The sequence below is a fragment of the Podarcis gaigeae genome, assembly GCF_964106915.1.
Source record: "Podarcis gaigeae genome assembly, chromosome: 14".
Classification (NCBI taxonomy): Eukaryota; Metazoa; Chordata; class Lepidosauria; order Squamata; family Lacertidae; genus Podarcis; species Podarcis gaigeae.
The window spans coordinates 15,639,552-15,661,516 of NC_139690.1; the positions used below are offsets into that span (position 1 = coordinate 15,639,552).

At 44.4% G+C, this 21,965-nt stretch overlaps 1 protein-coding gene and 1 long non-coding RNA gene across 2 annotated transcripts in view; both read right to left on the reverse strand.

Annotated features, from left to right (window-relative positions):
- Nucleotides 1-7,964: 7,964 nt before the first annotated feature.
- Nucleotides 7,965-21,965, reverse strand: part of LOC310831819 — a 186,051-nt gene continuing 172,050 nt past the window's right edge. Inside the window, exon 2 of the long non-coding RNA XR_014557989.1 lies at nt 7,965-9,805. This is a non-coding gene — a long non-coding RNA (uncharacterized lncRNA). The remainder of the gene's footprint in view (nt 9,806-21,965) is intronic.
- Nucleotides 10,010-21,965, reverse strand: part of HOMER2 (homer scaffold protein 2) — an 82,592-nt gene continuing 70,636 nt past the window's right edge. The window contains exons 7-9 of the mRNA XM_083712835.1: nt 20,675-20,785; nt 12,547-12,627; nt 10,010-10,905 (exon numbers count right to left, since the gene is read on the reverse strand). Coding sequence (XP_083568961.1) covers nt 10,717-10,905; nt 12,547-12,627; nt 20,675-20,785 — 381 coding nt within the window. The 3' untranslated portion in view covers nt 10,010-10,716. The remainder of the gene's footprint in view (nt 10,906-12,546; nt 12,628-20,674; nt 20,786-21,965) is intronic.

Below are 21,965 nucleotides of genomic sequence, written 5' to 3' on the forward strand. Positions count from 1 at the left end.
CATGAAGCGGATGTAACATGAGGTACGACTGTATCTTTGAAAGAAATAGAAGACATTACAATTTTGAATTGTGTTTGAAATGCAAATAAATAAAATATGTGTGTGGGGGGGAATAGAGTTGTGTCTGTTGTTAGCATCTGTCTGTCTCAAGAGACAGTGCTCTGCGCCTCCGGGGGTGAAGTCAAACCGCTATGCAACTATGGGAAGGGAAGTGGCGAATTAGGGCTGGGGATACCAGACTGTTGCTATGTTCAGGCGGGACTAAATCGCATGTGATATGCCACCCATTTTTAAAAGCGTGCTTAGAACTGGTCACTGTCTCCCCATCCCCTGAAATATCCACCACACAGGGTTTTAATCCAGATTGGAGCCACTTCCCTCCATTTCTGGGAATGGAGTTGAGAGACAACCTAACCTGGGGAGAAAACAGCAGAGACCTGGTGAAGAGAGCACTGCAGAGGTTATATTTTCTGAGAATCCTCCGGAAAAACAATCTCTCAAAGGACCCGTTGATGGCATTTTACCATTGCACTGTGGAGAGCGTACTAACTTATGGTCTGTGTGTGGTTTGGGAGCTGCACGGGCAGGGAAAAAACAATGCTATCCAGGGTTGTAAAGACTGCAGAGAGAATAATTGGGTGCACTCTTCCCACCTTAGATCAAATCTATGCTTCCAGGTACCATAAGAATGCGGCAGAGATAGCGCAGACCCTGGAAATGATCTCTTTCAGCTTCTGCCTTCTGGAAGAAGGTACAAGGTTATAAAGACCAGGACTAGCCGCCTGAGAAACAGTTTCTCCGCAAATGCAATTCTGGTTCTAAACGCAGAATAAGGGGTCTCTATAGTATAGTGTATTTTAAAATGGGGTTTTAGAGTTTTTAGGTTTTTTAAAAATTATTTATGTAGTTTTATGTAGCTTTTATGTGGTTTTATGTAGTTTTTCAATTTCATTGTTCTACATGGGACAATGACAATACAGATATTGTATATATATATAACATTTTACCCACTCAAAATCTATGCCAAACACACCCACACCCACACACCTGTGTTGCTCTTTCTCCCAAAGGCACTGTTTATTTCAAACAGCACATTGGGGGATAAACAGCAGTGGTCTTGCTCAATTGAAGTGCTCTGCATACATTCAAATCCAGGTTGACTTTTATTTGAAGGGCAAAGGGAACTCTCCCAAGTAGAACACAAAGCAACAAGAAAGTGTAATTCAGAAAACCGGACGTTTATCGAGTCAGGACAGAACTTTGTATTGTTGTTTTTTTAAAACTTAAATATATGACATAAATGACTCTATAATACAACAAAATCAGATAAAAATTACAGAAAATTCATAAAAGAAAAATGTTTTGCTTTTCCAAATATATATATATATATATAAAAACCATCATTTACTGCTACTAGAAGAGATTCCACTTATCAATGTTTGCTGAATATTCAGTGACATGGAGGAGGGGGAAAAACTTGTTCACAGCAGAGAAGTAACAAGGTAAAAGATAATTTCACACCAATCAACCTACAATAATATCTTCAGGTTGATTAATCATATTTTATATCTGGGTAAAAATATACAGTTTAATCACTGCAATGTTTTTCCACACTCTTATAATCAGTTAATTCATCTTTCACTAAAACTTCCTTGGAACCATGAGAACATATTGCAAATTACTAAAGGCTCATCTTACTTTTAGAACATTTGGTATAGCAATATCGCACTAAAATACTCTCGTATTTGTTAACTACAAGGGAAGAATATATTTCAGTTCTTAAAAGTGCTCTGTACATCAACATTCAATTTCAGAATGTATCACAATCTGTAGCATAATAAATTCAAAATGCTTTTTTCTAGTATTGTCAGCTGACCTCCCCCTCTCTCTGCCAGACACACACACATCAAATTGAAGACAATTGTGCAAGACTTAGGATATCAGTTTGTACCTTTTTTAGGGGGACAATATTTCTTCTTGGTTGGCATATGGCTAAAATAAAATTATTGCTAGCCGGTATTAGAAAACAGAAAACACAAGTTAATTCCCTTAATTGCCCAGATACATTTTAACTCAAAACATTTTAATAACTCACACTTTGTTTCCTAAATGCAATGAGGGCAGTCCTGTGTGATATCAGCCATGCTCAAAATAAGTCAAACTCAGGGGGCTAAAATGTGCCCAGAACTGTATTGGATCATGGCCATTACGTTAAAATGAAATATACGGTGTTTTTTGCTCTATAAGACTCACTTTTTCCCTCCTAAAAAGTAAGGGGAAATGTGTGTGAATCTTATGGAGCGAATGCAGGCTGCACAGCTATCACAGAAGCCAGAACAGCAAGAGGGATTGCTACTTTCACTGCGTAGGATCCCTCTTGCTGTTCTGGCTTCTGGGATTCAGAATTTTTTTTTCTTGTTTTCCTCCTCCAAAAATTAGGTATGTCTTGTGCTCTGGTGCGTCTTATAGAGCGAAAAATACGGTAATTGTAAGGAATTGTGCTTAGAATAATGGCCTCACATTCCAGATCCATTTAAGGTAAAAACAGCTTCAATAGCCCAAAATCACTACAGGAATCCAAAATCTGCCAACCCACTACTTGTTGCCACTACAAGAGTCAAACCAAAACTTGAGAAGTTGAAGCATATGATACTCATCCAAACCACCAATGACTAGCAGCCTTCCAAAGTCTCAAGCAAAGAGCTTTTTGAGATCTGCTAGGATAATTTGTCTCTGGGAGTTTCGCTATTTGTGATGGCAGCCAGTTCTCCCCACAATGCCGTTAAATGACTCAACTTCTGTGGCATTGTCAGGAATCCAAGATGGCGGCTGTGAATCTTCAAGGCAAAGGCTTCAGGGCCCATGGGACAGCTCCCCAATGATGGAGCTGGCCCTGTGTGTATGCAGTGCAAATACCCAGTTAAGGTATCCAGTCCTGCCACACTGGGACAAATCCATTCAATTATGGCACCTGATACGAAATTGCTATCAATGCTTCCAAATGCTACAGAGGCCAGGTGGCCACATCTATGCTGTGTACTGTACAGTGCCGGTGTCAAAGCTTTGTCACAAAGCATGAGCTATGGTTGCAGAAGCACCCTTGGATTTAAATGCAGCTGGGTTAAACCACAGAGCCTAGGACTTGCCGATCAGAAGGTCAGCGGTTCGAATCCTCGCAAAGGGGTGGGCTCCCATTGCTCTGTCCCAGCTCCTGCCAACCTAGCAGTTCGAAAGCACGTCAAAGTGCAAGTAGATAAATAGGTACCGCTCCAGCGGGAAGGTAAACGGCGTTTCCATGCGCTGCTCTGGTTCGCCAGAAGCGGCTTAGTCATGCTGCCCACATGACCTGGAAGCTGTACGCCGGCTCCCTCGGCCAATAAAGCAAGATGAGCGCCGCAACCCCAGAGTCGGTCACGACTGGACCAAATGGTCAGGGGTCCCTTTACCTTTACCTTTCCTCCTTCTACAATAGGTGGAAAGCAATACTAACCTCCCTCCCAAGGTTGTTGCAAGTATTACTTTGGTGATGTTACATGAATCGCATTGAACACCTCAGGAAGAGCTACATATATTAATGCCAACAGTTATCTCAAGTCATCGGCACACATCCATCCAGCTACTCTGGTTGCACTGTAACAAGTTACAAGACTGCAGATGGCTACATACTCCACTTAAAAGCCATGTTGGCTTATAAGCAGCATATAAATGAGTAAATAATAATTATTGCAAACTGAACTTGTCATTTTGCACGTTTCCCACAAGATATATTTTCATCCCTTAAAAGAGGGGTGTGTCTGCACGATTTCCACAAAGTGGTAAGGTTGTCATCATTAGAGTGGGTTACTAACAGATCCCAGAAATTCGTCTTTTGCCCCAGTCCAGCAATTTACATGAAGCGGCCTTCAGGTTATGTTCGCAAGCACACTTTTGTGAAAGCACCACTGGAACCAATGGAAAGTTGCATCCAGGTAATTAGAATAATCTACAGGTACAGATGAAACACATAGTACAGAGCTTTGGGGATAGTTCCATTTCAAAACCACAGCTGGCGTAACTATCCCCATTTGAGTCCTTTCGATAGTAAAAGCAGCCTTCACACAAACACACCCTAATGTGAAATGGTACAGTCCAAAGAACCATGGGATTTACCTACAGAATGGCTCAGCGTTCTTAAGACCAGGGGTATAAGAAGCCAAAGCAATAGAAAGAAGTAATCTAGTAGGCAATCAATCGTTTACAAATATGCATATAAACTTTATATGCATATATAGGCACCTTGATGATTTGAAAGTTAATTTCTACCTCTTCATTTTATCACAGTAAAATGTCATACTGGCTAGCCATTCTACAAACTCTATTCAACACTTCTTCCACCAACATAATATACTTATTTATATCAAGCATATTAGCCAAGGGCTGTGGCCAACTAAGGTCTACTCAGAGTAAACCCACTGAAATGAATGAACCTAAGTTAGTCATGTCTATTAACTTCAGTGGGTCTACGTTAAGCAGGGCAAGCCTTGGCTACAACCCCAGCGTTCTTTAATAGATACCTTATATATAGTAAGTACCCTTTTTGACTCAAGGTGTCTTATTACTACTGAACATAGCATACAGTATTTCAGACAATAACTTCTTCAAAATTGCTAACACACACACACACACACACACCGGTCTGAAGATGGTGCTTTGGAGTGCCAAATCACTAAACGGAAAATTGACAGCCACCGAGGGGTTAATCCTGGATGAGAGAACTGTCAAAAGTTTCAATTTCCTGATCAGGGTACCAGACATATCAGGTTTTGGGTTTCGGGGGTTGTAATTGAGGATAAGGTAGCGAGAACAGAATGAGTATTTTGTGGGTATAACCTGCTCCCCAACAATCTCCCTAGCTTATCTAACCCGGGCGATCTTAGGTGTGGTTTTGAAGACTGGTGGTGATGGGTGGACACAGGTAGTGCTGTGGATTAAGCCACAGAGCCTAGGGCTTGCCGATCAGAAGGTTGGCTGTTCGAATCTCCGTGACGGGGTGAGCTCCCATTGCTCGGTCCCTGCTCCTGCCAACCTAGCAGTTTGAAAGCACGTCAAAGTGCAAGTAGATAAATAGGTACCACTCCAGCAGGAAGGTAAACGGTGTTTCCGTGAGCTGCTCTGGTTCGCCAGAAGCAGCTTAGTCATGCTGGCCACAAGACCCGGAATCTGTATACCGGCACCCTTGGACAGCAAAGTGAGATGAGTGCCGCAACCCCAGAGTCGGTCGTGACTGGATCTAACGGTCAGGGGTCCCTTTACCTTTTAGTGCTGGGTGTATTCAGCATTCAGGCTCCAGATGTCTCACAGGCTTGGATGGTCCACACCAGTTCCAACTGTGGGGATGCTTTGATGTCTTCTTCTCTACTGCCTTTGATCTGGGCTCCATGTTGCTGAACCAAATGGGCCCTTGCTTAGCCACACTGAAGCTGGTCCAAATGGAACTAACTGGTACCGTGCAAAGCATGAAGTAATGCTATGCGTGAAAACATCTCTTAGGCGTTTTGATCCAGCCTGCCTTTGTTTACACTGTGCTTGGGAAAAGTTTGTTGTTGGTTTTAAATTCATGACATTGCAATGCTAATTGTATTGTATTTGTTGACCATTGGTTATTATGCTCACTTTATGCACTTTAAATTTATTCTGCAAACTATCTTGTGAGGACACTGCACCTTGAAAGCCCGGTTAGAAATCCATTCAGTTATGCAAATAAACCTGCTGAGGCATGGCTAGGTTCCTCTGAATTTTGTTAACTCTGAATTTCTTGTGTATCCAGTCTTAAGTCCAGTTCTCCACATCAGTTTGAGAAATGCACTTCCTCATGAAAGTTCACCAGCATTTTAGTGCAAATCTTTCTTAATATGTACATGTATGCAGTTTCCCATAAAATGCACATTTTGGTAAAGCAATTTCCCCAAATATCATAATTTTTTTGTATTCATCATTATTTTCACTTTACCCCGGCCATTACCTGGCTGTAGAACAGCATTGCAAAATTCAGAAACGCGTACATTCCAAAAGATGACTGTGTTTCAATTTATGTATTTGGATAGTGCAAATTATGTACAGTGGTGCCTCGCAAGACAAAATTAATCCGTTCCGCGAGTCTCTTTGTCTTGCGAAGCACGGCTATTAGCGGCTTAGCGGCTATTAACGGCTTAGCGGCTTTAAGAAAAAGGAAACAAACTCGCAAGAAGTCGCAAGACGTTTCGTCTTGCAAAGCAAGCCCATAGGGAAAATCGTCTAGCGAAGCGACGCAAAAACCAAAAAACCCTTTCGTCTTGCACGTTTTTCGTTTTGCGAGGCATTTGTCTTGCGGGGCACCACTGTAGCTTCGTTCACATTCAAATATGAACAGAATCAAATTTCTTACCCATCTCCAGGCATGCCATGCAAAGTCCTCAGGGAAACACAATGCTAGTATGGACCCTTTTTGCCATTTTTTAAATTGGGAGCAAGCATTGAATATGGCAGCAGCACCTGAGACTCCCCCAAATTGCTTTAGGAGCCAGATTTGGGGTACAGGAAGATGCAGCCTTATGATATCAGAATATTTGTTCATTTAGCCAATAGTGACTGACTGAATGCAACTGACAATTCTCCAGGGGAGAGTGGTTGTTATCATAACCTGCTACTTGACCCTTTCTAAGTGCAAATGCTGGGGACTGAAGCTGGCATCATTGCATGCCCTCTACCAAAGAGCAATGGTTCTAAACCCCACTTGATCCCAAACGATCTGGTTTGTAGTCACTTCAAAAGAGGAGAAAATATCTATGATCAACTTCTTGAAATCTTTTGACTACTGCTAGGGCAGCCCCACTTTCTGGGAAGACAGAGGTAGCCAACTTAATAGCACAACAAACGTGCCATCTCTTCTGGCCAACTTACCACTACACAAAACCAGTGTAGCAGATGGTAGACTAAGGAAGGGGCTGGGGTGTAAAAACACAGGCCTTTAAATGATTTTTGTAAAAAAATAAAATAAAATACAAGGCAGCCTTGGTGTTATTTATGGCAGCTGTAGGTTTTATAGAAGCCTGTTTTCAGTTCTAAAATGTCAAAGACTTGCTCCTGGCAAAGGACCGCCTCCGTGTTTTAATTGCCAAAGAAGAGGACATAGCACAGAAGCCCAGTCCTGTCACCCTGTTGGCCTTGGCCTGTGCTGCCCACATGCTCCTCATCATGGCCTCAGCTCAGCCTAACACACCTAAGTCACCTGGCTCCGACCTGAAAGAGAAGCTCTGAACCCAGCCCTTCACCGGCACCTGCACAGATAATACTTGTGATCTTGGGTCAGGAGCCTGTGAATTGTGGAAGAAGGAAAAGGTGGGTTAGGCGTAGGCTCAAAGTAGCGAGGAATCAGATTAGAGGCATGGGGTGGGCGAGTGGGCAGTAATTTTGGTTCCAAGGAGTTCAGTGGGAAAGGTTTACTGGAGAGGTTTACTGGTGAGCAGATGGCTTTGCTCTCAAGAGCCAAAGGAAGCAAAAATTAAGGAGAGCTGTGTGCTTTGGGTGCAGCCAAATGCTTGCCTTGCTATTTCAGATCTATTTTGTTAACTCTGCTTGTGCATTCAGATCCTTGTGCCTTGCGCCTCTCTTCTCGCGCCTCCCTATGGACCACTCACTACTCTGAACCTCCTTTCCTAGGCCCATCTGCTAACCCTGCCTCTCTAGAATCTGAGAAGCTCACCCAATGGCAGCCAGACTCCTCTCTCCGCTCCCCACTATCCACCAAGACATTAGGCAAAAGCTCAAGCAATCATGGACTCCGTCACCACCATAAAACCCCATGGCACACTGCAATATAGATATGCATATATATATATAAGCAGAAAGAATAGCTGTTCTGGCAGTGGATCAGGTTTCATCAGCTAAGAAGCTGTTGCAAACTGCCCTCTTCATGCTTTGCACCTTATGAGGAAATGGGAGAGTCACACAGTCCAAAGTGAGAGCTTTATGTCCGCTTTTTCAATAGGAAGGTGGCTTTTTATGTTAAGAGCAGAGAAAATTGAATCACACACCCATGCAATGGCAGACACAAAAGGAGAGAGCGCTGCAAATGATGAGTTGAACTCCCTCCTGCAGTTCTAAAAGCAGTTAGAAGCTGCAGGCACTTAACACACAGGACAGAAAAATGGAAGAGGAGGTAGCTCTCTGTTAGGCAGGGCACCTTTGAGCTTCCACACATCTGCATAGCAGGCAAAGGAGGTGAGTTCAGGTAACTACCAGTACTAAGATCCATAACGGGCATGACTAAAAAGTGTTTTCCAGTGTGATACAGTCTCAGTAGCTGACAGACATTTGTGTCAGCGGCCTTCCCCAGTGCCCTCTAGAAGGCACTCCCATCCGTCCCAGCTAGCACAGCCAGGGTGATGGAAGACGTAGCCCCAAACATGTAGAAGGCACAAGATTGGGAAGGTTCGTACAGAGCTTAGTTTGAGACATGACTCTGCCCCAGGACCCGGTTTTTGTAATTCCAGGGGCTCAGCCCTGAAAGAAGCTGAAGGCGCTAACGGGAGTGTTTTGGAGCATGTGAAAATGACTTTCTCGTTTCATCCCAGCTGTGACCACCGCCAGCCTTGATTCATCTGGAATTAAAGAGCAGGTCTTTGGGGACAGAGCAGAAACCTTCAAGGTGGGTTGATGTCCCGGATGTTCCATTTTAGGTGGCCGTGTGTCTTGATGCTTAGTTTGAAGACACCCCCCTGACCTCTTGGATGGAGGACTCTTGAATGGAGACTTAATTCTAAAACCCAGTTGCTACCAGTGCCACTGTCTGCAACAACTCTTCCATTCCCTTCCCCTCCAATTCATGTCTGCTTGCTGCTGCATCTAATATCTTTACATCAGGCACCAACCTCATAGCCAGTACGGCACCAATTAAACATATTTTTCCCTTGTTGCCCAGACTTTTGGCAACAACTGAGAAATTCAGAACCATTTATTTATAATTTACCTGCTCCTTTGTCTTGCTTCCACCTTTATTTCCATGTCGCTGATACTTTTGTTCTAACAGGCTCTTTAAATCCTTATGGTGGTTTAAAGCATGGGTAGACAAACTAAAACCCGGGGGCCAGATCTGGCCCAATCGTCTTCTAAATCCGGCCGGTGGACAGTCTGGGAATTAGTGTGTTTTTGCATGAGCAGAATGTGCCCTTTGGTTTAAAATGCATCTCTGGGGTAATTTGTGGGGCTCAGGAATACGTTCATTTTTCTTCTTCTTCAAAATAAAGTCCAGCCCCCCACAAGATCTGAGGGACAGTGGACCGGCCCCCCTGCTGAAAAAGTTTGCTGACCCCTGGTTTAAAGTCTTTGTTGCAACCAACGTCTGAGGTTTCTCTGGGTGAAGAGGTGGCACATAAATAGTTTTAAAACAAATACCTGTATCCTGAATGTAAAAATGGTGCTGCCAGCCAGTGTAGGGACAGCAACTTGTAGGGCCAACTGCTTACATCAGGGATGGGAAACCTGTTCCAGCCCAACGGCCGCATGCCAGTGGATGGAGCAAAGAATGTAAATATTACCTCTGTGCAACAGGTTAGTTCCTATGCACGCTCACACAGCCTGCTCTGTTCTCCATCCGGAGAAGCAAAAGGCATTGCCAGAGTTCAAGGGCAAATTCCAGCCAGGCAAAAACACTTGTGGTACAAAGCAGGACCAGCGAGGGATGTGGTGTTGGAGAACTTCCAAGGGGCAGCTGGAGAGGGATTTGACTCCTGGGCCTGAGGTTCCCTACTTAACATCCTTTACTACGGGAGTGATCTGACCCTGGTTCCTAGGAAGAGTGCCCATTTCCCCGGCATTCAGATGGCTTAATGTACAACACCTGCATTTCTAAACACCCTCAAAGGCTTGGAAACCGCCAAGCAACTTTGGGTAACTACCTCCACGTCCATTCTACCAGAAGTGCAAAGGGCCACACCCGAACACATTGCGATTTCTACACTGATTTCAAATGCACATTGTTGAACATGGCAAATTCTGTATGAAAAGGCCTCGTGGGTATTTTTTTTATTAAAAAAAAAAGCCACCACTGAATTCTTCAAATGAGGCTTCACAATTTGATCCTAAGGCCATGAGCATCTACTAAAAGAATATTTCTCTACCTGCCAATGGCTGCTCCCAAGTGCACTTCTCTTTTTCAAGCCCATGGACAAATTGCAAGCATCTCCTCTCATCTTCACTGTGGTCTGTTACACACACGCACAAATAAAACTGCACAGGGCTTGATAATCAAGATTAGGAAAAGGCTCGCTTCCTGTTTCTATGGTTGCAGCAGCCCTTAAGATAGAAATTTCCCTGCAACAACTAATGCATATTCAATTTAAGGTAGGACTAGTTCCATTTTCCTGAGGCAAGAACCTTCCCCCACCTGTTCTCAAACCGTTAAAGTCCAGAAGCAGCAGGATAAACAGAGCTCTACCTTAAAAAAGAAAAGTCAACAATAATTTTTGGAAAGAAAGAAAGAAAGAAAGAAAGAAAGAAAGAAAGAAAGAAAGAAAGAAAGAAAGAAAAGGTAGAATGGGTAGTGGGGGGGAGAACCATTAAATCTTTAAATTCTATGTACAAATCACATTGCAAACAAGAAGAATACTCTGGTTAATTTTTTTTTGTGGAACAGACATTTAGGATTAAAATGCACACCCACCAAATGTTAGTTTACAAAAAGATATATGTTGCTATTCCCTAGTTATCAACTCCCAGTTTAGATAGTCCTTGCCGGAAGTCATGCAATTCATCAATCTTTCCATCTAGTACGTCTAAAAAAGTCTGTAACTCAGTCTTAAGGTTCTTTTGTCTGTGTGTGCTCTCTTCCACCTCTGTCCTTAGAGCTCTGACTTTCTCTTCCAGGTCTTTATTCCTTTTCTCAGCAGCCTTAAAAAAATAAAGTTCCATTAAAGTCTCAACAATAACAAAAAGAGCAAAGGCCCTCCCCATACCTGCCCCATCGCTGCATCTCTTATTTATTGTGTCCATTGCAAACCTACCTGCAAGCAAACTCTGTCAGGGGAAAGGCTATTATTTTAATCTGACTGCTTCACAGAAGGGATGCGGAAGAGATGCTTTGCCTTGAATGAGGTCACTTTGGGCAGCTTTCGGCTGGAATTTACATGCCCTGCTCTGCATATATTACTGCCATTGCTAGCGCTTCAGAATTTGTTCTAAACATTATCTGAAGTTGGTTTGGGTCCTGGCTCTCCCATCCACAAATACAACCTGACAAAACAGCGCCTGGGAACTGATACTGTTTTGTTCTGGAACTCAATGTCATTTTTTAAAAAAATAGGAAAAAGAAATATCTGGAGTCTCCCTGGCTGAATGTGTAGGAAGACAGTGATAATAATAATAATAATAATAATAATCTTTAAGTTCCCTAGCAATGGAGTTTACATCATCAATATAAGCCTGTATTTGAAATGCTTTGCCCCAGAGGATAGAGTCCCATGTTGCCTCTCCTCAACAAATTCATGATGCATGGGTTGAGATGAAAGATTTACAGATGAAGCCGTTCCTAAATTGTGAAACAGGGTACATCTTCTACAGGCTTGAGCTTCCAAGGCAGAAGAAGGGTAAGTCAGTGGAGTGCCAGCAGCACAGGATAGCAACTGGGACTTTAGCACCGAAGGCTCTCTCATCCCTTGAGTAATTCAGGCCCCTCCCTGAACATACTGCTTTTATTGAAAAATATGTCTCCAGCCATGGGTGTAGCCAGGAGTGCAGGGGGGGCAGCTGCCGCCCTAAATAAATAAATCGAATAAATCAAAATATTTAACTTACCAATTGCATCACAGATTACTCGGTTCTGCTGCACCTAACATAAAGCCTGCCTACCTCCCAAATAAATCCTAGCTACATCCATTCTCCAGTTCTTTTATTTTATGGAGATAAGGAACACAAAACATGGAGGTGGTGCGCTACCCAATTGCACACTAATGCAATTAAACAAATGGAAGCATGAATTTATGATTTCGTTGTCCTGCAGTTATTCCCTGGTTCCCTTAGGCTGCTTTGAGTCCGTTCTCAAGGTGACTTTTAGAGACTTGTGATCGGGGAGTCCACTTCCCCTTCCTACTAGAGCCCTCATTCCTTGACAGGTCCTGCGAAGACACCATTGCACTAAGCCATTATTGTGCTGTTGGCCTGAGCAGTTAAGGTGCCTTAATATTTTCCATCTGTGTTATGATTATACCTGCACTAAAGTAACTTGCATTCATGAATGGAAGGGAAAACACTGTGGCTTGGCTACTTCTCTACTGCTTGGCCCTCCAAACGAGCAAGCAGCATTATCCTGACATGACCCCAGAGGAGCAGAGGACCAAGAGGGAAAACTGGGTAAAAGTTAAGAGGAAATTGTTTTCCCAACACCTTCACATCTCTACCTGAGCCATCCTCATCCAGCATGAATCATACGCTTCAGTTTCTCCAACATAAACATTCTGGCTATAGGTCTTAAGTGGAGTATAATTTTCCTTTTAAAACTGAAAATACATACTGAATAATAATAACCATTCATACCTGCAATTTCTCAGATACTGTTTCACATTCTGTCATCAACTCTGGTATGATTTCACCCTGTTTCCGAAGATCCTCTATTTCCTAGAGAAAGTAACACAAAAAATATAAAGGTTACGAATTTCAACCAGATAATAAAACTTTTTTTAAAAAAATCAGCATCAGCCATATACACATTACCCAGCCTTCAGAAATATATACAGGCATTCCCTGCCCCTCAATTTATGCACATTTAATTCACATGCGACTGTGCATACAAACAGCCCCAGAAACCCAGAGGTTGTGGGGAGAGGCCTGCAAAGGCTTGACGAAGTCCTACTGTGTCTCCAGCTTGCAAGGAGACTCTCCCTGTAGCCTGAAGGGAGTGTCCTCTTTGGACTCCTAGGAGGGTCTCCATGTGAGCCAGAGGCTTTGTTCAGCCTCCCAGCTAACAGCTGATGCGCAGAAAAGCAGCAGCAATAGCTGCTGCGCTTTCCCACATAGCAGCTGATAGCAGGAATGTCCGCTGCGCCTCCGGCTCACACAACCCAGATAGGTAGAGGGGCTTAGCAGGGCTTTGCTGAGCACAGCCTCAACAAGTCTCTGGCTCACTGAGACCCTCCCTCCCCAAAGAGGTCGTCCTCTTCGGGTTCCGGGGAGGGTCTCCTCGCGAGCAAGAGGCACAGTAAGACTTTGTTGAGGCTGTCCAGGTCTCCCCCCCCCACTTCTGGGCTTCTGGGGCTGCTCCCCATTAACACTCATTTCACATATGTGTGCAAGGGGTCAGAGTGTAACCCCCAGCATAAATGGGGAGTCGCCTGTATTTGAATATCAGGACTTTAAATGAAGTGGCCATATGAAATTAGCATTCAGGGGTGAGGGGTGGGAACCAATAAAAAGAAAAAAGTTTGCACTGCCAAAGGAAATGAGCCTTTTCAGTAGTGGCTACTGTCTGTAGAATGCTCTTCCAGGCAGGGAGATGTGCTTGGTGCCATCTTTGGCACCAGGCTAAGACCTTTCTGTTTCCCCAAGTCATTAGTTAATTAATGGGCTTGGCCCTTATTATTTTATTTTTTTTTAATTTTATTTTCTAAATATTTTTTTAAAAATAAATCTTTATTAAACATTCAACACATATTTACACAACAATTTACCATGTTACAATTTATGCACGTACACTACATGGAAAAAATAAAAATATAACAAAAAATAGAGAAGAAGAATAAAGAATAAGGAAAAGAAAGAAGAAAGATAAGAAAGATAAAATAAACTTCCGATTGTTCTCAAAAAAATGAATCTCATTTGCTATTTTTTTTACACAGTATCATGTTATTGTACTTTGTTTCCTTAATTTCCTTCAGAGAAAAATTCTTTAGTTTATTATCTATACATTGCAAGAATCATTTATGGTCTGCCAGGAGATTTTTCCTATCATAGTAGTTTTTCAAGTATTCGTTTAATACTATCCATTCTTTATTCACCCTCTGCATTGAGTATCCTAACTCTCCCCGTCATTATTGCCAATTGGATGTATTCTGTCATTTTTACCTGCCATTCATTCTGACTTTGTAGGTGTAATTTCACTCTTCCAATTCATTGTGACCAGAATCCTGGCTGCAGATGTTGCTTACATAAAGAGTGGTCTTACTTCTCTATTGATTTCAGTTGACATTATCCCTAATGAGAAGGCCTCTGGTCTTTTTGTGAATGGGAATTTGAGTATCTTTTTAAATTCATTATATAAAATGTCCCAGAACTCTCTGATTTTTTCACATTCCCACCACATATGCATATATGAACCTCTCCCCTTTTTACATCTCCAACAAGTTTCTTATACATTTTGGCCAGTTTGCCAAAGGTGCCACCGACAGAGCATTTTCATAACATTTTCTCTTAGATTGTAACACGCTATAAACCTAATATCCTCCCTCCTTGATCCTTATTAACATACTGCTAGATGGGCATTTTATGTATTCTGTATTTTGCTTTTCCCCCCTTTTCTTTTCAGCCTTTGAATAGCTTTTATGAGTTGTATTTTATTTTTGTCAAGTTGCTTTGAGATTTTTTTTTATTGTAAAAAACGATAAAGGAAACAACACACCCCAATTCGGATATCATCACCAAACTATGATGTGCATGTGTAAACACTTCAACACATACTTCCTCCTTTACACTCTGTTTCGCTTCCTGATTTGCACTGTACAAAGTTTGTCCCTAAAGCAGTATTGGAAAACACCATTTAAATAAGATTTCCAGTCCTGCTTTGGAAGCAAGCTATAGTTTGTGCAAAACCTAATTTACTGGATTTGGTTGTTATACGAAACTATAGGAACTGCAAACATCAAGGGGAACGAGGGAGCATGGGAACCCAAATCCTGTGTTGATGGTCAAAATTTGGCCAGGTCACCTGAACCATACCTCTTGGAATTAAGGGGGCAGCAATTTGGAATCGCTATGGCTGCAGAATGAACTCATTTTGTGTACAAATAGGGTCTGTTTGATTTTCGCCCTTAATGTTCTCTAATGGCTCGAGGTGATGCAAACAATATGTATGCCAAAGCTCTTTTCAGGGATGATATTGCTAACACTCTCAACAATCAGGCTTGTTAAAAGAGCCCCAAGCACAAGGAAATTGATTATGGCGAAGGATTTTGATGGATTTTAAGACATCTCCCAGGGACACGGGTGGTGCTGTGGGTTAAACCACAGAGCCTAGGACTTGCCGATCAGAAGGTCGGCGGTTCGAATCCCCGCGATGGGGTGAGCTCCCATTGTTTGGTCCCTGCTCCTGCCAACCTGGCAGTTCGAAAGCATGTCAAAGTGCAAGTAGATAAATAGATACCGCTCCGGCGGGAAGGTAAACGGCGTTTCCATGCGCTGCTCTGGTTCGCCAGAAGCAGCTTAGTCAAGCTGGCCACATGAACCAGAAGCTGTACGCCGGCTCCCTCGGCCAATAAGGCAAGATGAGCGCCGCAACCCCAGAGTCCAGAGTCGACTGGACCTTTACCTTTAAGACATCTCCCAGCAGCTTTTCCCAAAGAAAAAATGTCACGCTTTCTAACCCTGGCCCTTTTGCGCTGGTAATAGCATTCACAAAGAGCAGTATTTTGTAACTTTCAGTACTCCCACTCAGCCGGAAAATGGGCTCATTAATATTACAGACTTCTTTCTCACTTGCTGTGGAGGGCTGCCCCAACTTGCTTCCAGGCTGTGTGCTCTTACACGAGCAGCCACAAAACAACCCAGATACAAGCTATTCTTGGCTTTGCAGGACAAGCCCGGTGTGCACTCTGCTCAGTGTGAAACTGCACATAAGGAGCACCTTTGAAAACCTCATATTTAGAGGAACACCGGAAGGCCAAGGAAGAACGACAGAGCAGCAAGGCAGATGTAAATATTTTAAATTTTAATTGCAACTTGGAAACCTGGGCAAGCAGCAGCAGCAGCAAGATGTACACCCCTCTACAGCATAGGAGAGTTGCCCCTTCCAAAAAGATGGTCGTTGCTGTCCACTTAAGACAGTGAGGGTAATTGGTTGAGGAAACTGGGGTCCTGGAATCAGTCCACACTCTTCCAAGCAGGTGGTGGGCACAAGCAGAACTCACAGCTTTGACAGTCAGTGGTGTACACCAAAACTGCAGCAGCTTGGACCCTCGGGTGCTGGAGGTGGGGAATTCCCTCCCCCAGCAATTCCCATTTTTGCATGTTTTGCAAAATGTCTGTCCAAGGATGAATCACCCCTACTATTCTGAGCCAAAAGTCTTTGTCACTTAATCACTTGCTGTAGATCTCTGTTTATTACTACCTCAATCCATTTCCCCCCCTTCCCACCTTGTGCAATATGAATTTTTATGTGTAGGTGTAACTGTGTGTGTGTGTGCTGATAATTTAATGAAGAACAAAATAGCTTGGATTCTTGGGAGTCAGATAAATGCTTAGGGTTGTGATAAAATAAAATAAAAATGAGTTGGTGTGAGTGCAAAACATTTTAACTTTCTAATATATGAATTATTCATTCTTGTGTAGCCACCCCCTACACCCCCCCTTGTGCAGGGTCCAGGGGTGGCCCAGGATGTTTTGCCACTAGAGGCGAAAACCCTGGCTGTGATCCCCACCTCCTGCCCCTCTTCCCACTGCCGCGTACTTGCCCCCTCCTGCTCGATCCTGCTGCTGTGCTCCTTTACCCCAGGTGAACTCGAAGAGGGTGAGCAGGAGGAAGGCAGTGGCCCAGGAGCAAACAGAGGAGCTGCCACTTGAGCATGCTGCTGCAGCCGCCAGGGTTGTGGAGGTGGAAAGCACTGAGAAGCAATGAGTGCCTGGCAGTGGGAAGAGTTGGAAGCCAACCACCAGGTGCCCAGCAGTGGCAAGAGGCAGAAGGTAGCAGCAGGGGCACCAGATCATAGCTGTCAACTTTTCCCTTTTTTTAAAGGGAAATTCCCTTATTCCGAATAGGATTCCTTGCAAGAAAAGGGAAAAGTTGACAGCTATGCGCGGCCAGCTCCACCTGTGCAGTGGGGAAGTGTGATGGTGTGGGGAGTGGTGGCACTGCTGCTGGTGGAGAGGCGACGGGAGGTGCAGCCCCAGCTATTAGCAGTGGCTTCTGCTCCTCCTCCTCTCAGGGTGATGCCCTCTCACAGCTTGCTTCAGACTGCTTCGTGGACCCTGTGTTGCAGGGTCTGGGCTGGTTTATAAGGTGGATGGGTGGTCCTTAAGGTTTCGTGGTACCAAGCTGAACTGAACCCAGAAACTAATTGGGGGTTTTGTGTGTGTAAATTCCAAAAAGGGACACGGGTGGCGCTGTAGGTTAAACCACAGAACCTAGGACTTGCCAATCAGAAGGTCGGCAGTTCGAATCCCCGCGATGGGGTGAGCTTCCGTTGCTTGGTCCCTGCTCCTGCTAACCTAGCAGTTCAAAAGCACGTCAAAGTGCAAGTAGATAAATAGGTACCACTCCGGCGGGAAGGTAAACGGCGTTTCCGTGCACTGCTCTGGTTCGCCAGAAGCAACTTAGTCATGCTGGCCACATGACCCGGAAGCTGTACGCTGGCTCCCATGGCCAGTAAAGCGAGATGAGCACTGCAACCCCAGAGTTGGCCATGACTGGACCTAATGGTCAGGGGTCCCTTTACCTTTTACCTTTAAATTCCGAAACTAAACTCTATTTGTGTCTCTGCCTCAGCCCCATCAAGCCACCTCAATCCCTTATTCCAGTTCAATGAATATATGCATGCTACAACAAGAAGGTGGGTTTTTTTTTGTTTTTTGCGCTGTGTCACCATTATCCTAATATGTCAATCTTTCTTCCAGCTGCAGCTGCTGAAAAGCAGGAAGAGGCGGGTGGGGAAACAAGAAGGAATAGATCTGAGACAGCCCCAACAAGTTTTCCAGACAGCTGTTAATTCAGTACAATGCAATTGTTTGTCAGGGACCAGGAGACAGGGTCCTCTTCTGCAGGTGAGGAAGAGTCGAGGACTCTGAACAAGAAGAGGAAGGGCGCACAGGGACAGCTTCAGAAGCGCTGCTTCCCAATGAGCCTGCATGGCCAGAGCCTTTCTGGTCTGAGAATGTGGCACTGTATCAGAGTTCTGGATTCCTAGAGTACAGGACAAGCACTGCCCTACCTTGCGTTGACTTGCCCCTAGCATGAGCCATGCCTTGCGTCCAGCCTAGGCCTTGTTTCAGCACAGAAAAGGGTCGTATCTTTTAGTACTGCTCTATTCTGCCTTGGTCAAGCTGCACCTGGAGTAAGGTAAAGGTAAAGGACCCCTGGATGGTTAAGTCCAGTCAAAGGTGACTATGGGCTTGCGGTGCTCATCTCGCTTTCAAGCCGAGGGAGCCGGCGTTTCTCCACAGACAGCTTTCTGGGTCATGTGGCCAGCAGGACTAAACCACTTCTGGCACAACGGAACACTGTGACGGAAACCAGAGAGCACAGAAACAGCATTTACCTTCCCACTGCAGTGGTACCTATTTATCTACTTGCACTGGTGTGCTTTGGAACTGCTAGGTTGGCAGGAGCTGGGACGGAGCAACGGGAGCTCACCTTGTTGCGGGGATTCAAACCGCCAAGCTTCTAATCGGCAAGCCCAAGAGGTTTAGACCACAGTGTCACCCGCGTCCCTGCTCTATTCTGCCTTGGTCAAGCCACACCTGGAATACTGTGTCTAGTTCTGGGCACCACAATTTAAGGACTGTAGAGTTGGAAGGGACCACAAGGGTCATCTAGTCTATGAAGATGAAGAAGAAGAGTTTGGATTTGATATCCCGCTTTATCACTACCCGAAGGAGTCTCAAAGCAGCTAACATTCTCCTTTCCCTTCCTCCCCCACAACAAACACTCTGTGAGGTGAGTGGGGCTGAGAGACTTCAAAGAAGTGTGACTGGCCCAAGGTCACCCAGCAGCTGCAGGTGGAGGAGCGGAGACGCGAACCCGGTTCCCCATATTACAAGTCCACTGCTCTTAACCACTACACCACACTGGCTCTCTATGTGCTACCAACTGATCCAGGATATTGACAAGGGGAAACATATGCAGAGGAAGGAGGCCAAAATGATAAAGTGGCTGGAAACCAAGCCTTATGAGGAACAGTTGAGGGAGTTGGGTATGTTTAGAAGAGAAGACTGAGAGGTGAAAGGATAGCCACTTTAAAATATCTAAAGGGCTGTCACATGGAAGATGGGGGAAGCTTGTTTTCACCTGTTCCGGAGGGCAGGACCCGAACCAGTGGATTAAAATTACGAGGAAGGTGATTCCAACTAAACTTTAGGAAGAACTTTCTGATTGTAAGAGTTACTTGACAGTGGAACAAACTGCCTCAGAAAGTGGTCAACTCTTCTTCATAGGAGGTTTTGAAGCAGCAGTTGGATGACCATCTGTCAGGGATTCCTTAGGCGTGATCCCTGTGTTGCAGGGGGTTGGACTAGATGGCCTTTGGGATCCCTTCTAACTCTACAATTCTATGCTCCTTTTGTTTTGTCCCTTGTATTGAGCAGATGGAGTTGAAACCAAGCAGGAAATTTTGGTATAGACTTAATACAATGTGCAACAGCTTTCAAGAGATCTGTGTAAACGTCTTCCAACACTGGGTAGCTGTTGGATTGCAATAGCTTGACAACTCTGTGAGGTAGGTTAGGCTGAGAGGCAATTGACTGCCCCAAGACCGCCCAGTGAGCTTCAAGGCCAAGTGGTGATTTGGTCTCCCGGGTCCCTAGTTGGACACTCTAATCCAGGGGTCCCCAAACTAAGGCCCGCGGGCCAGATAAGGCCCAAGAGACTTGTTTATCCAGCCCGTGGTGACCCTCGCCGCCGCCGCCCGCTTTTACCGGTGCTGCACTGCGTGGCTTCCCACTTCCAGGTCGGAGGAGCACTGGAAATAGTTTGTGCGCATGCGCAAGCGTTATTTGCACATGCGAAAGCGTTATTTCCAGTGCACATCTGGGTCAGAGGAGGCCCGTGCACATGCTCACAAGCTATTTCCGGTGTTCCTCCGACCCAGAAGTGCACCGGAAATAGCGTGTTCTCACATGTATGGGCACGCGCTCCCCTGCCCTCCACACGATTGGCACTGGAGACACCGGCTCGAGGCATGGTAAATTTGCTGACCCCTGCTCTAATCGCTGTATCACACTGTGTCTCTGGTTTCCTCTGCGTAGAAGAAAAACACCTTCCTCACACATTTCTCAAAGGACAAATCCCCAGGGTTCTTTGGAGGAAGCTTGCAGTATACACGTACCAACCATCACTTCTACCTGCCCCTGTGGGTTATCTAACCCTCCCAGCTCCCCCAGGAGGGCTCAGTTTGCTCACTTAGAAAACAAAAACCATTCTACCCAACTTAAAATTTTATCCAGCTTTTGTTACTACATTAAAACAGAACACACACACAAAAAAATGAGAATAAGGTCCCAAGGTAAAACAGACAGAGCACAAAAGCCTAATGTTTTGCTAGGAACCCATGGCATTTTCAGGAGCATCAGTCATGTCGTTGTGCCCAAAGCCTCCAGGGCTTGCTCAGCTTCTAAAGCAATCTGCATTAGGGTTTTTTATGTTTTTGTTTTACAAGTACTGTGGAAGTGGATTGATTCCCCAAAGATGTTGTGGCTGCATGTCCGCAGCTTTAAGCACTTCATTACCATTCTTTGTTTTACATACCAGCTCCTTGTCTTGCAGCTCTGTTTCCAATTCCTGGAGACGCCTGCTCAGCTGCGCATTTCGTTCTCTCTCCTTATCTATTTCATTGCACTGCTCTTCCAGTTCGTCAATCTTAAAGAAAGGTTGAAAGGAGCCAGTCTGAGTTCCCAATCCACTACAAATACTTATCATTTGCTTTTCACGTTTTTAAATAATGGAAACGTTGCAGGAAAATGAGGAGATAGCAGCAGGTTGCTGAAGGGGCTGGGGAAGGCCTAGAGCAGAGTTTTTACCAAACTTGGGTCTCCAGCTGTTTTTTTGGACTGCAGTTCCCATCATCCCTGACCTGATAGCTAGGGATGATGAGAGTTGTAATCCAAAAACAGCTAGAAACTGATTTAAAGCACTTGTTTGTTAAGGGTTGCTAGAAATTGTAACTCTGAGGGATAAACTACAACACCCAGAATTCTTTGAGGGAAACAGTGTTCTTCGGATGTGCTTTGGAGGGAGAAGCAACTACAGCAAAAAGGCTTGTGTATAGGTCAGCTTATGAAGCCAAGATGCAATCATCCAAATGCAGTCAGTGTGTTCAAGGTGCAGGTCCTTATGAAGGAAAAAAGAACTCATCTCTGCATTGTTCTCCCAGCACTGTGCAAAGCTGCCTTTCCCCACAAATCAAGTTCAGTGTTGTGGGATTCTAGCATTGGTGGAAACCAAAAAACCCTGCTGTCAATAAACTTCTGCCAGGAGTGTGTGGGTCAATTAAAAGCTTTTGAAATATCGCATCCTATTATTTAGTGGCAGTGCACACTACTATTCCTGGACTGCTCCAAAGTTTACACCTTTTTGTTATTCTCCCCTGACACTTACATCCAGTACATCTAATATTGGGCAGAGCAGTTTTTAGGAAACAGGAATGATTGTGCCTTGACCTCTCTCCCTCCAGCAATTTTTGGACTATCCCAGGGCAACTCAGCACAGCTAGGAATGCATGAAGCGGCACCAGGATTTTTATATTGGATAAAATGCATTTTAAGTTCTCAACTTTTATTTTTGCAAGTTGCCAATGCATTACATAAGTGAAATAAACGGATCTACCTCCAAGGTGTGTTATGGACCAGGATCTATAGGCTAGCTATTAAGTATAGATACTAAAATATTCATCCCAGAGTAAGAACCAATTTATTTGTTACCTCAAATGCTTAAGACCCCTATTCTTCTCACAGAGCTATACAGTGGACCGCCCGCAACGCAACCCAAAAAGTCTGTGGGCAGAGGCACCACTTCTGCGCATGCGCATGGCGCGACTGAG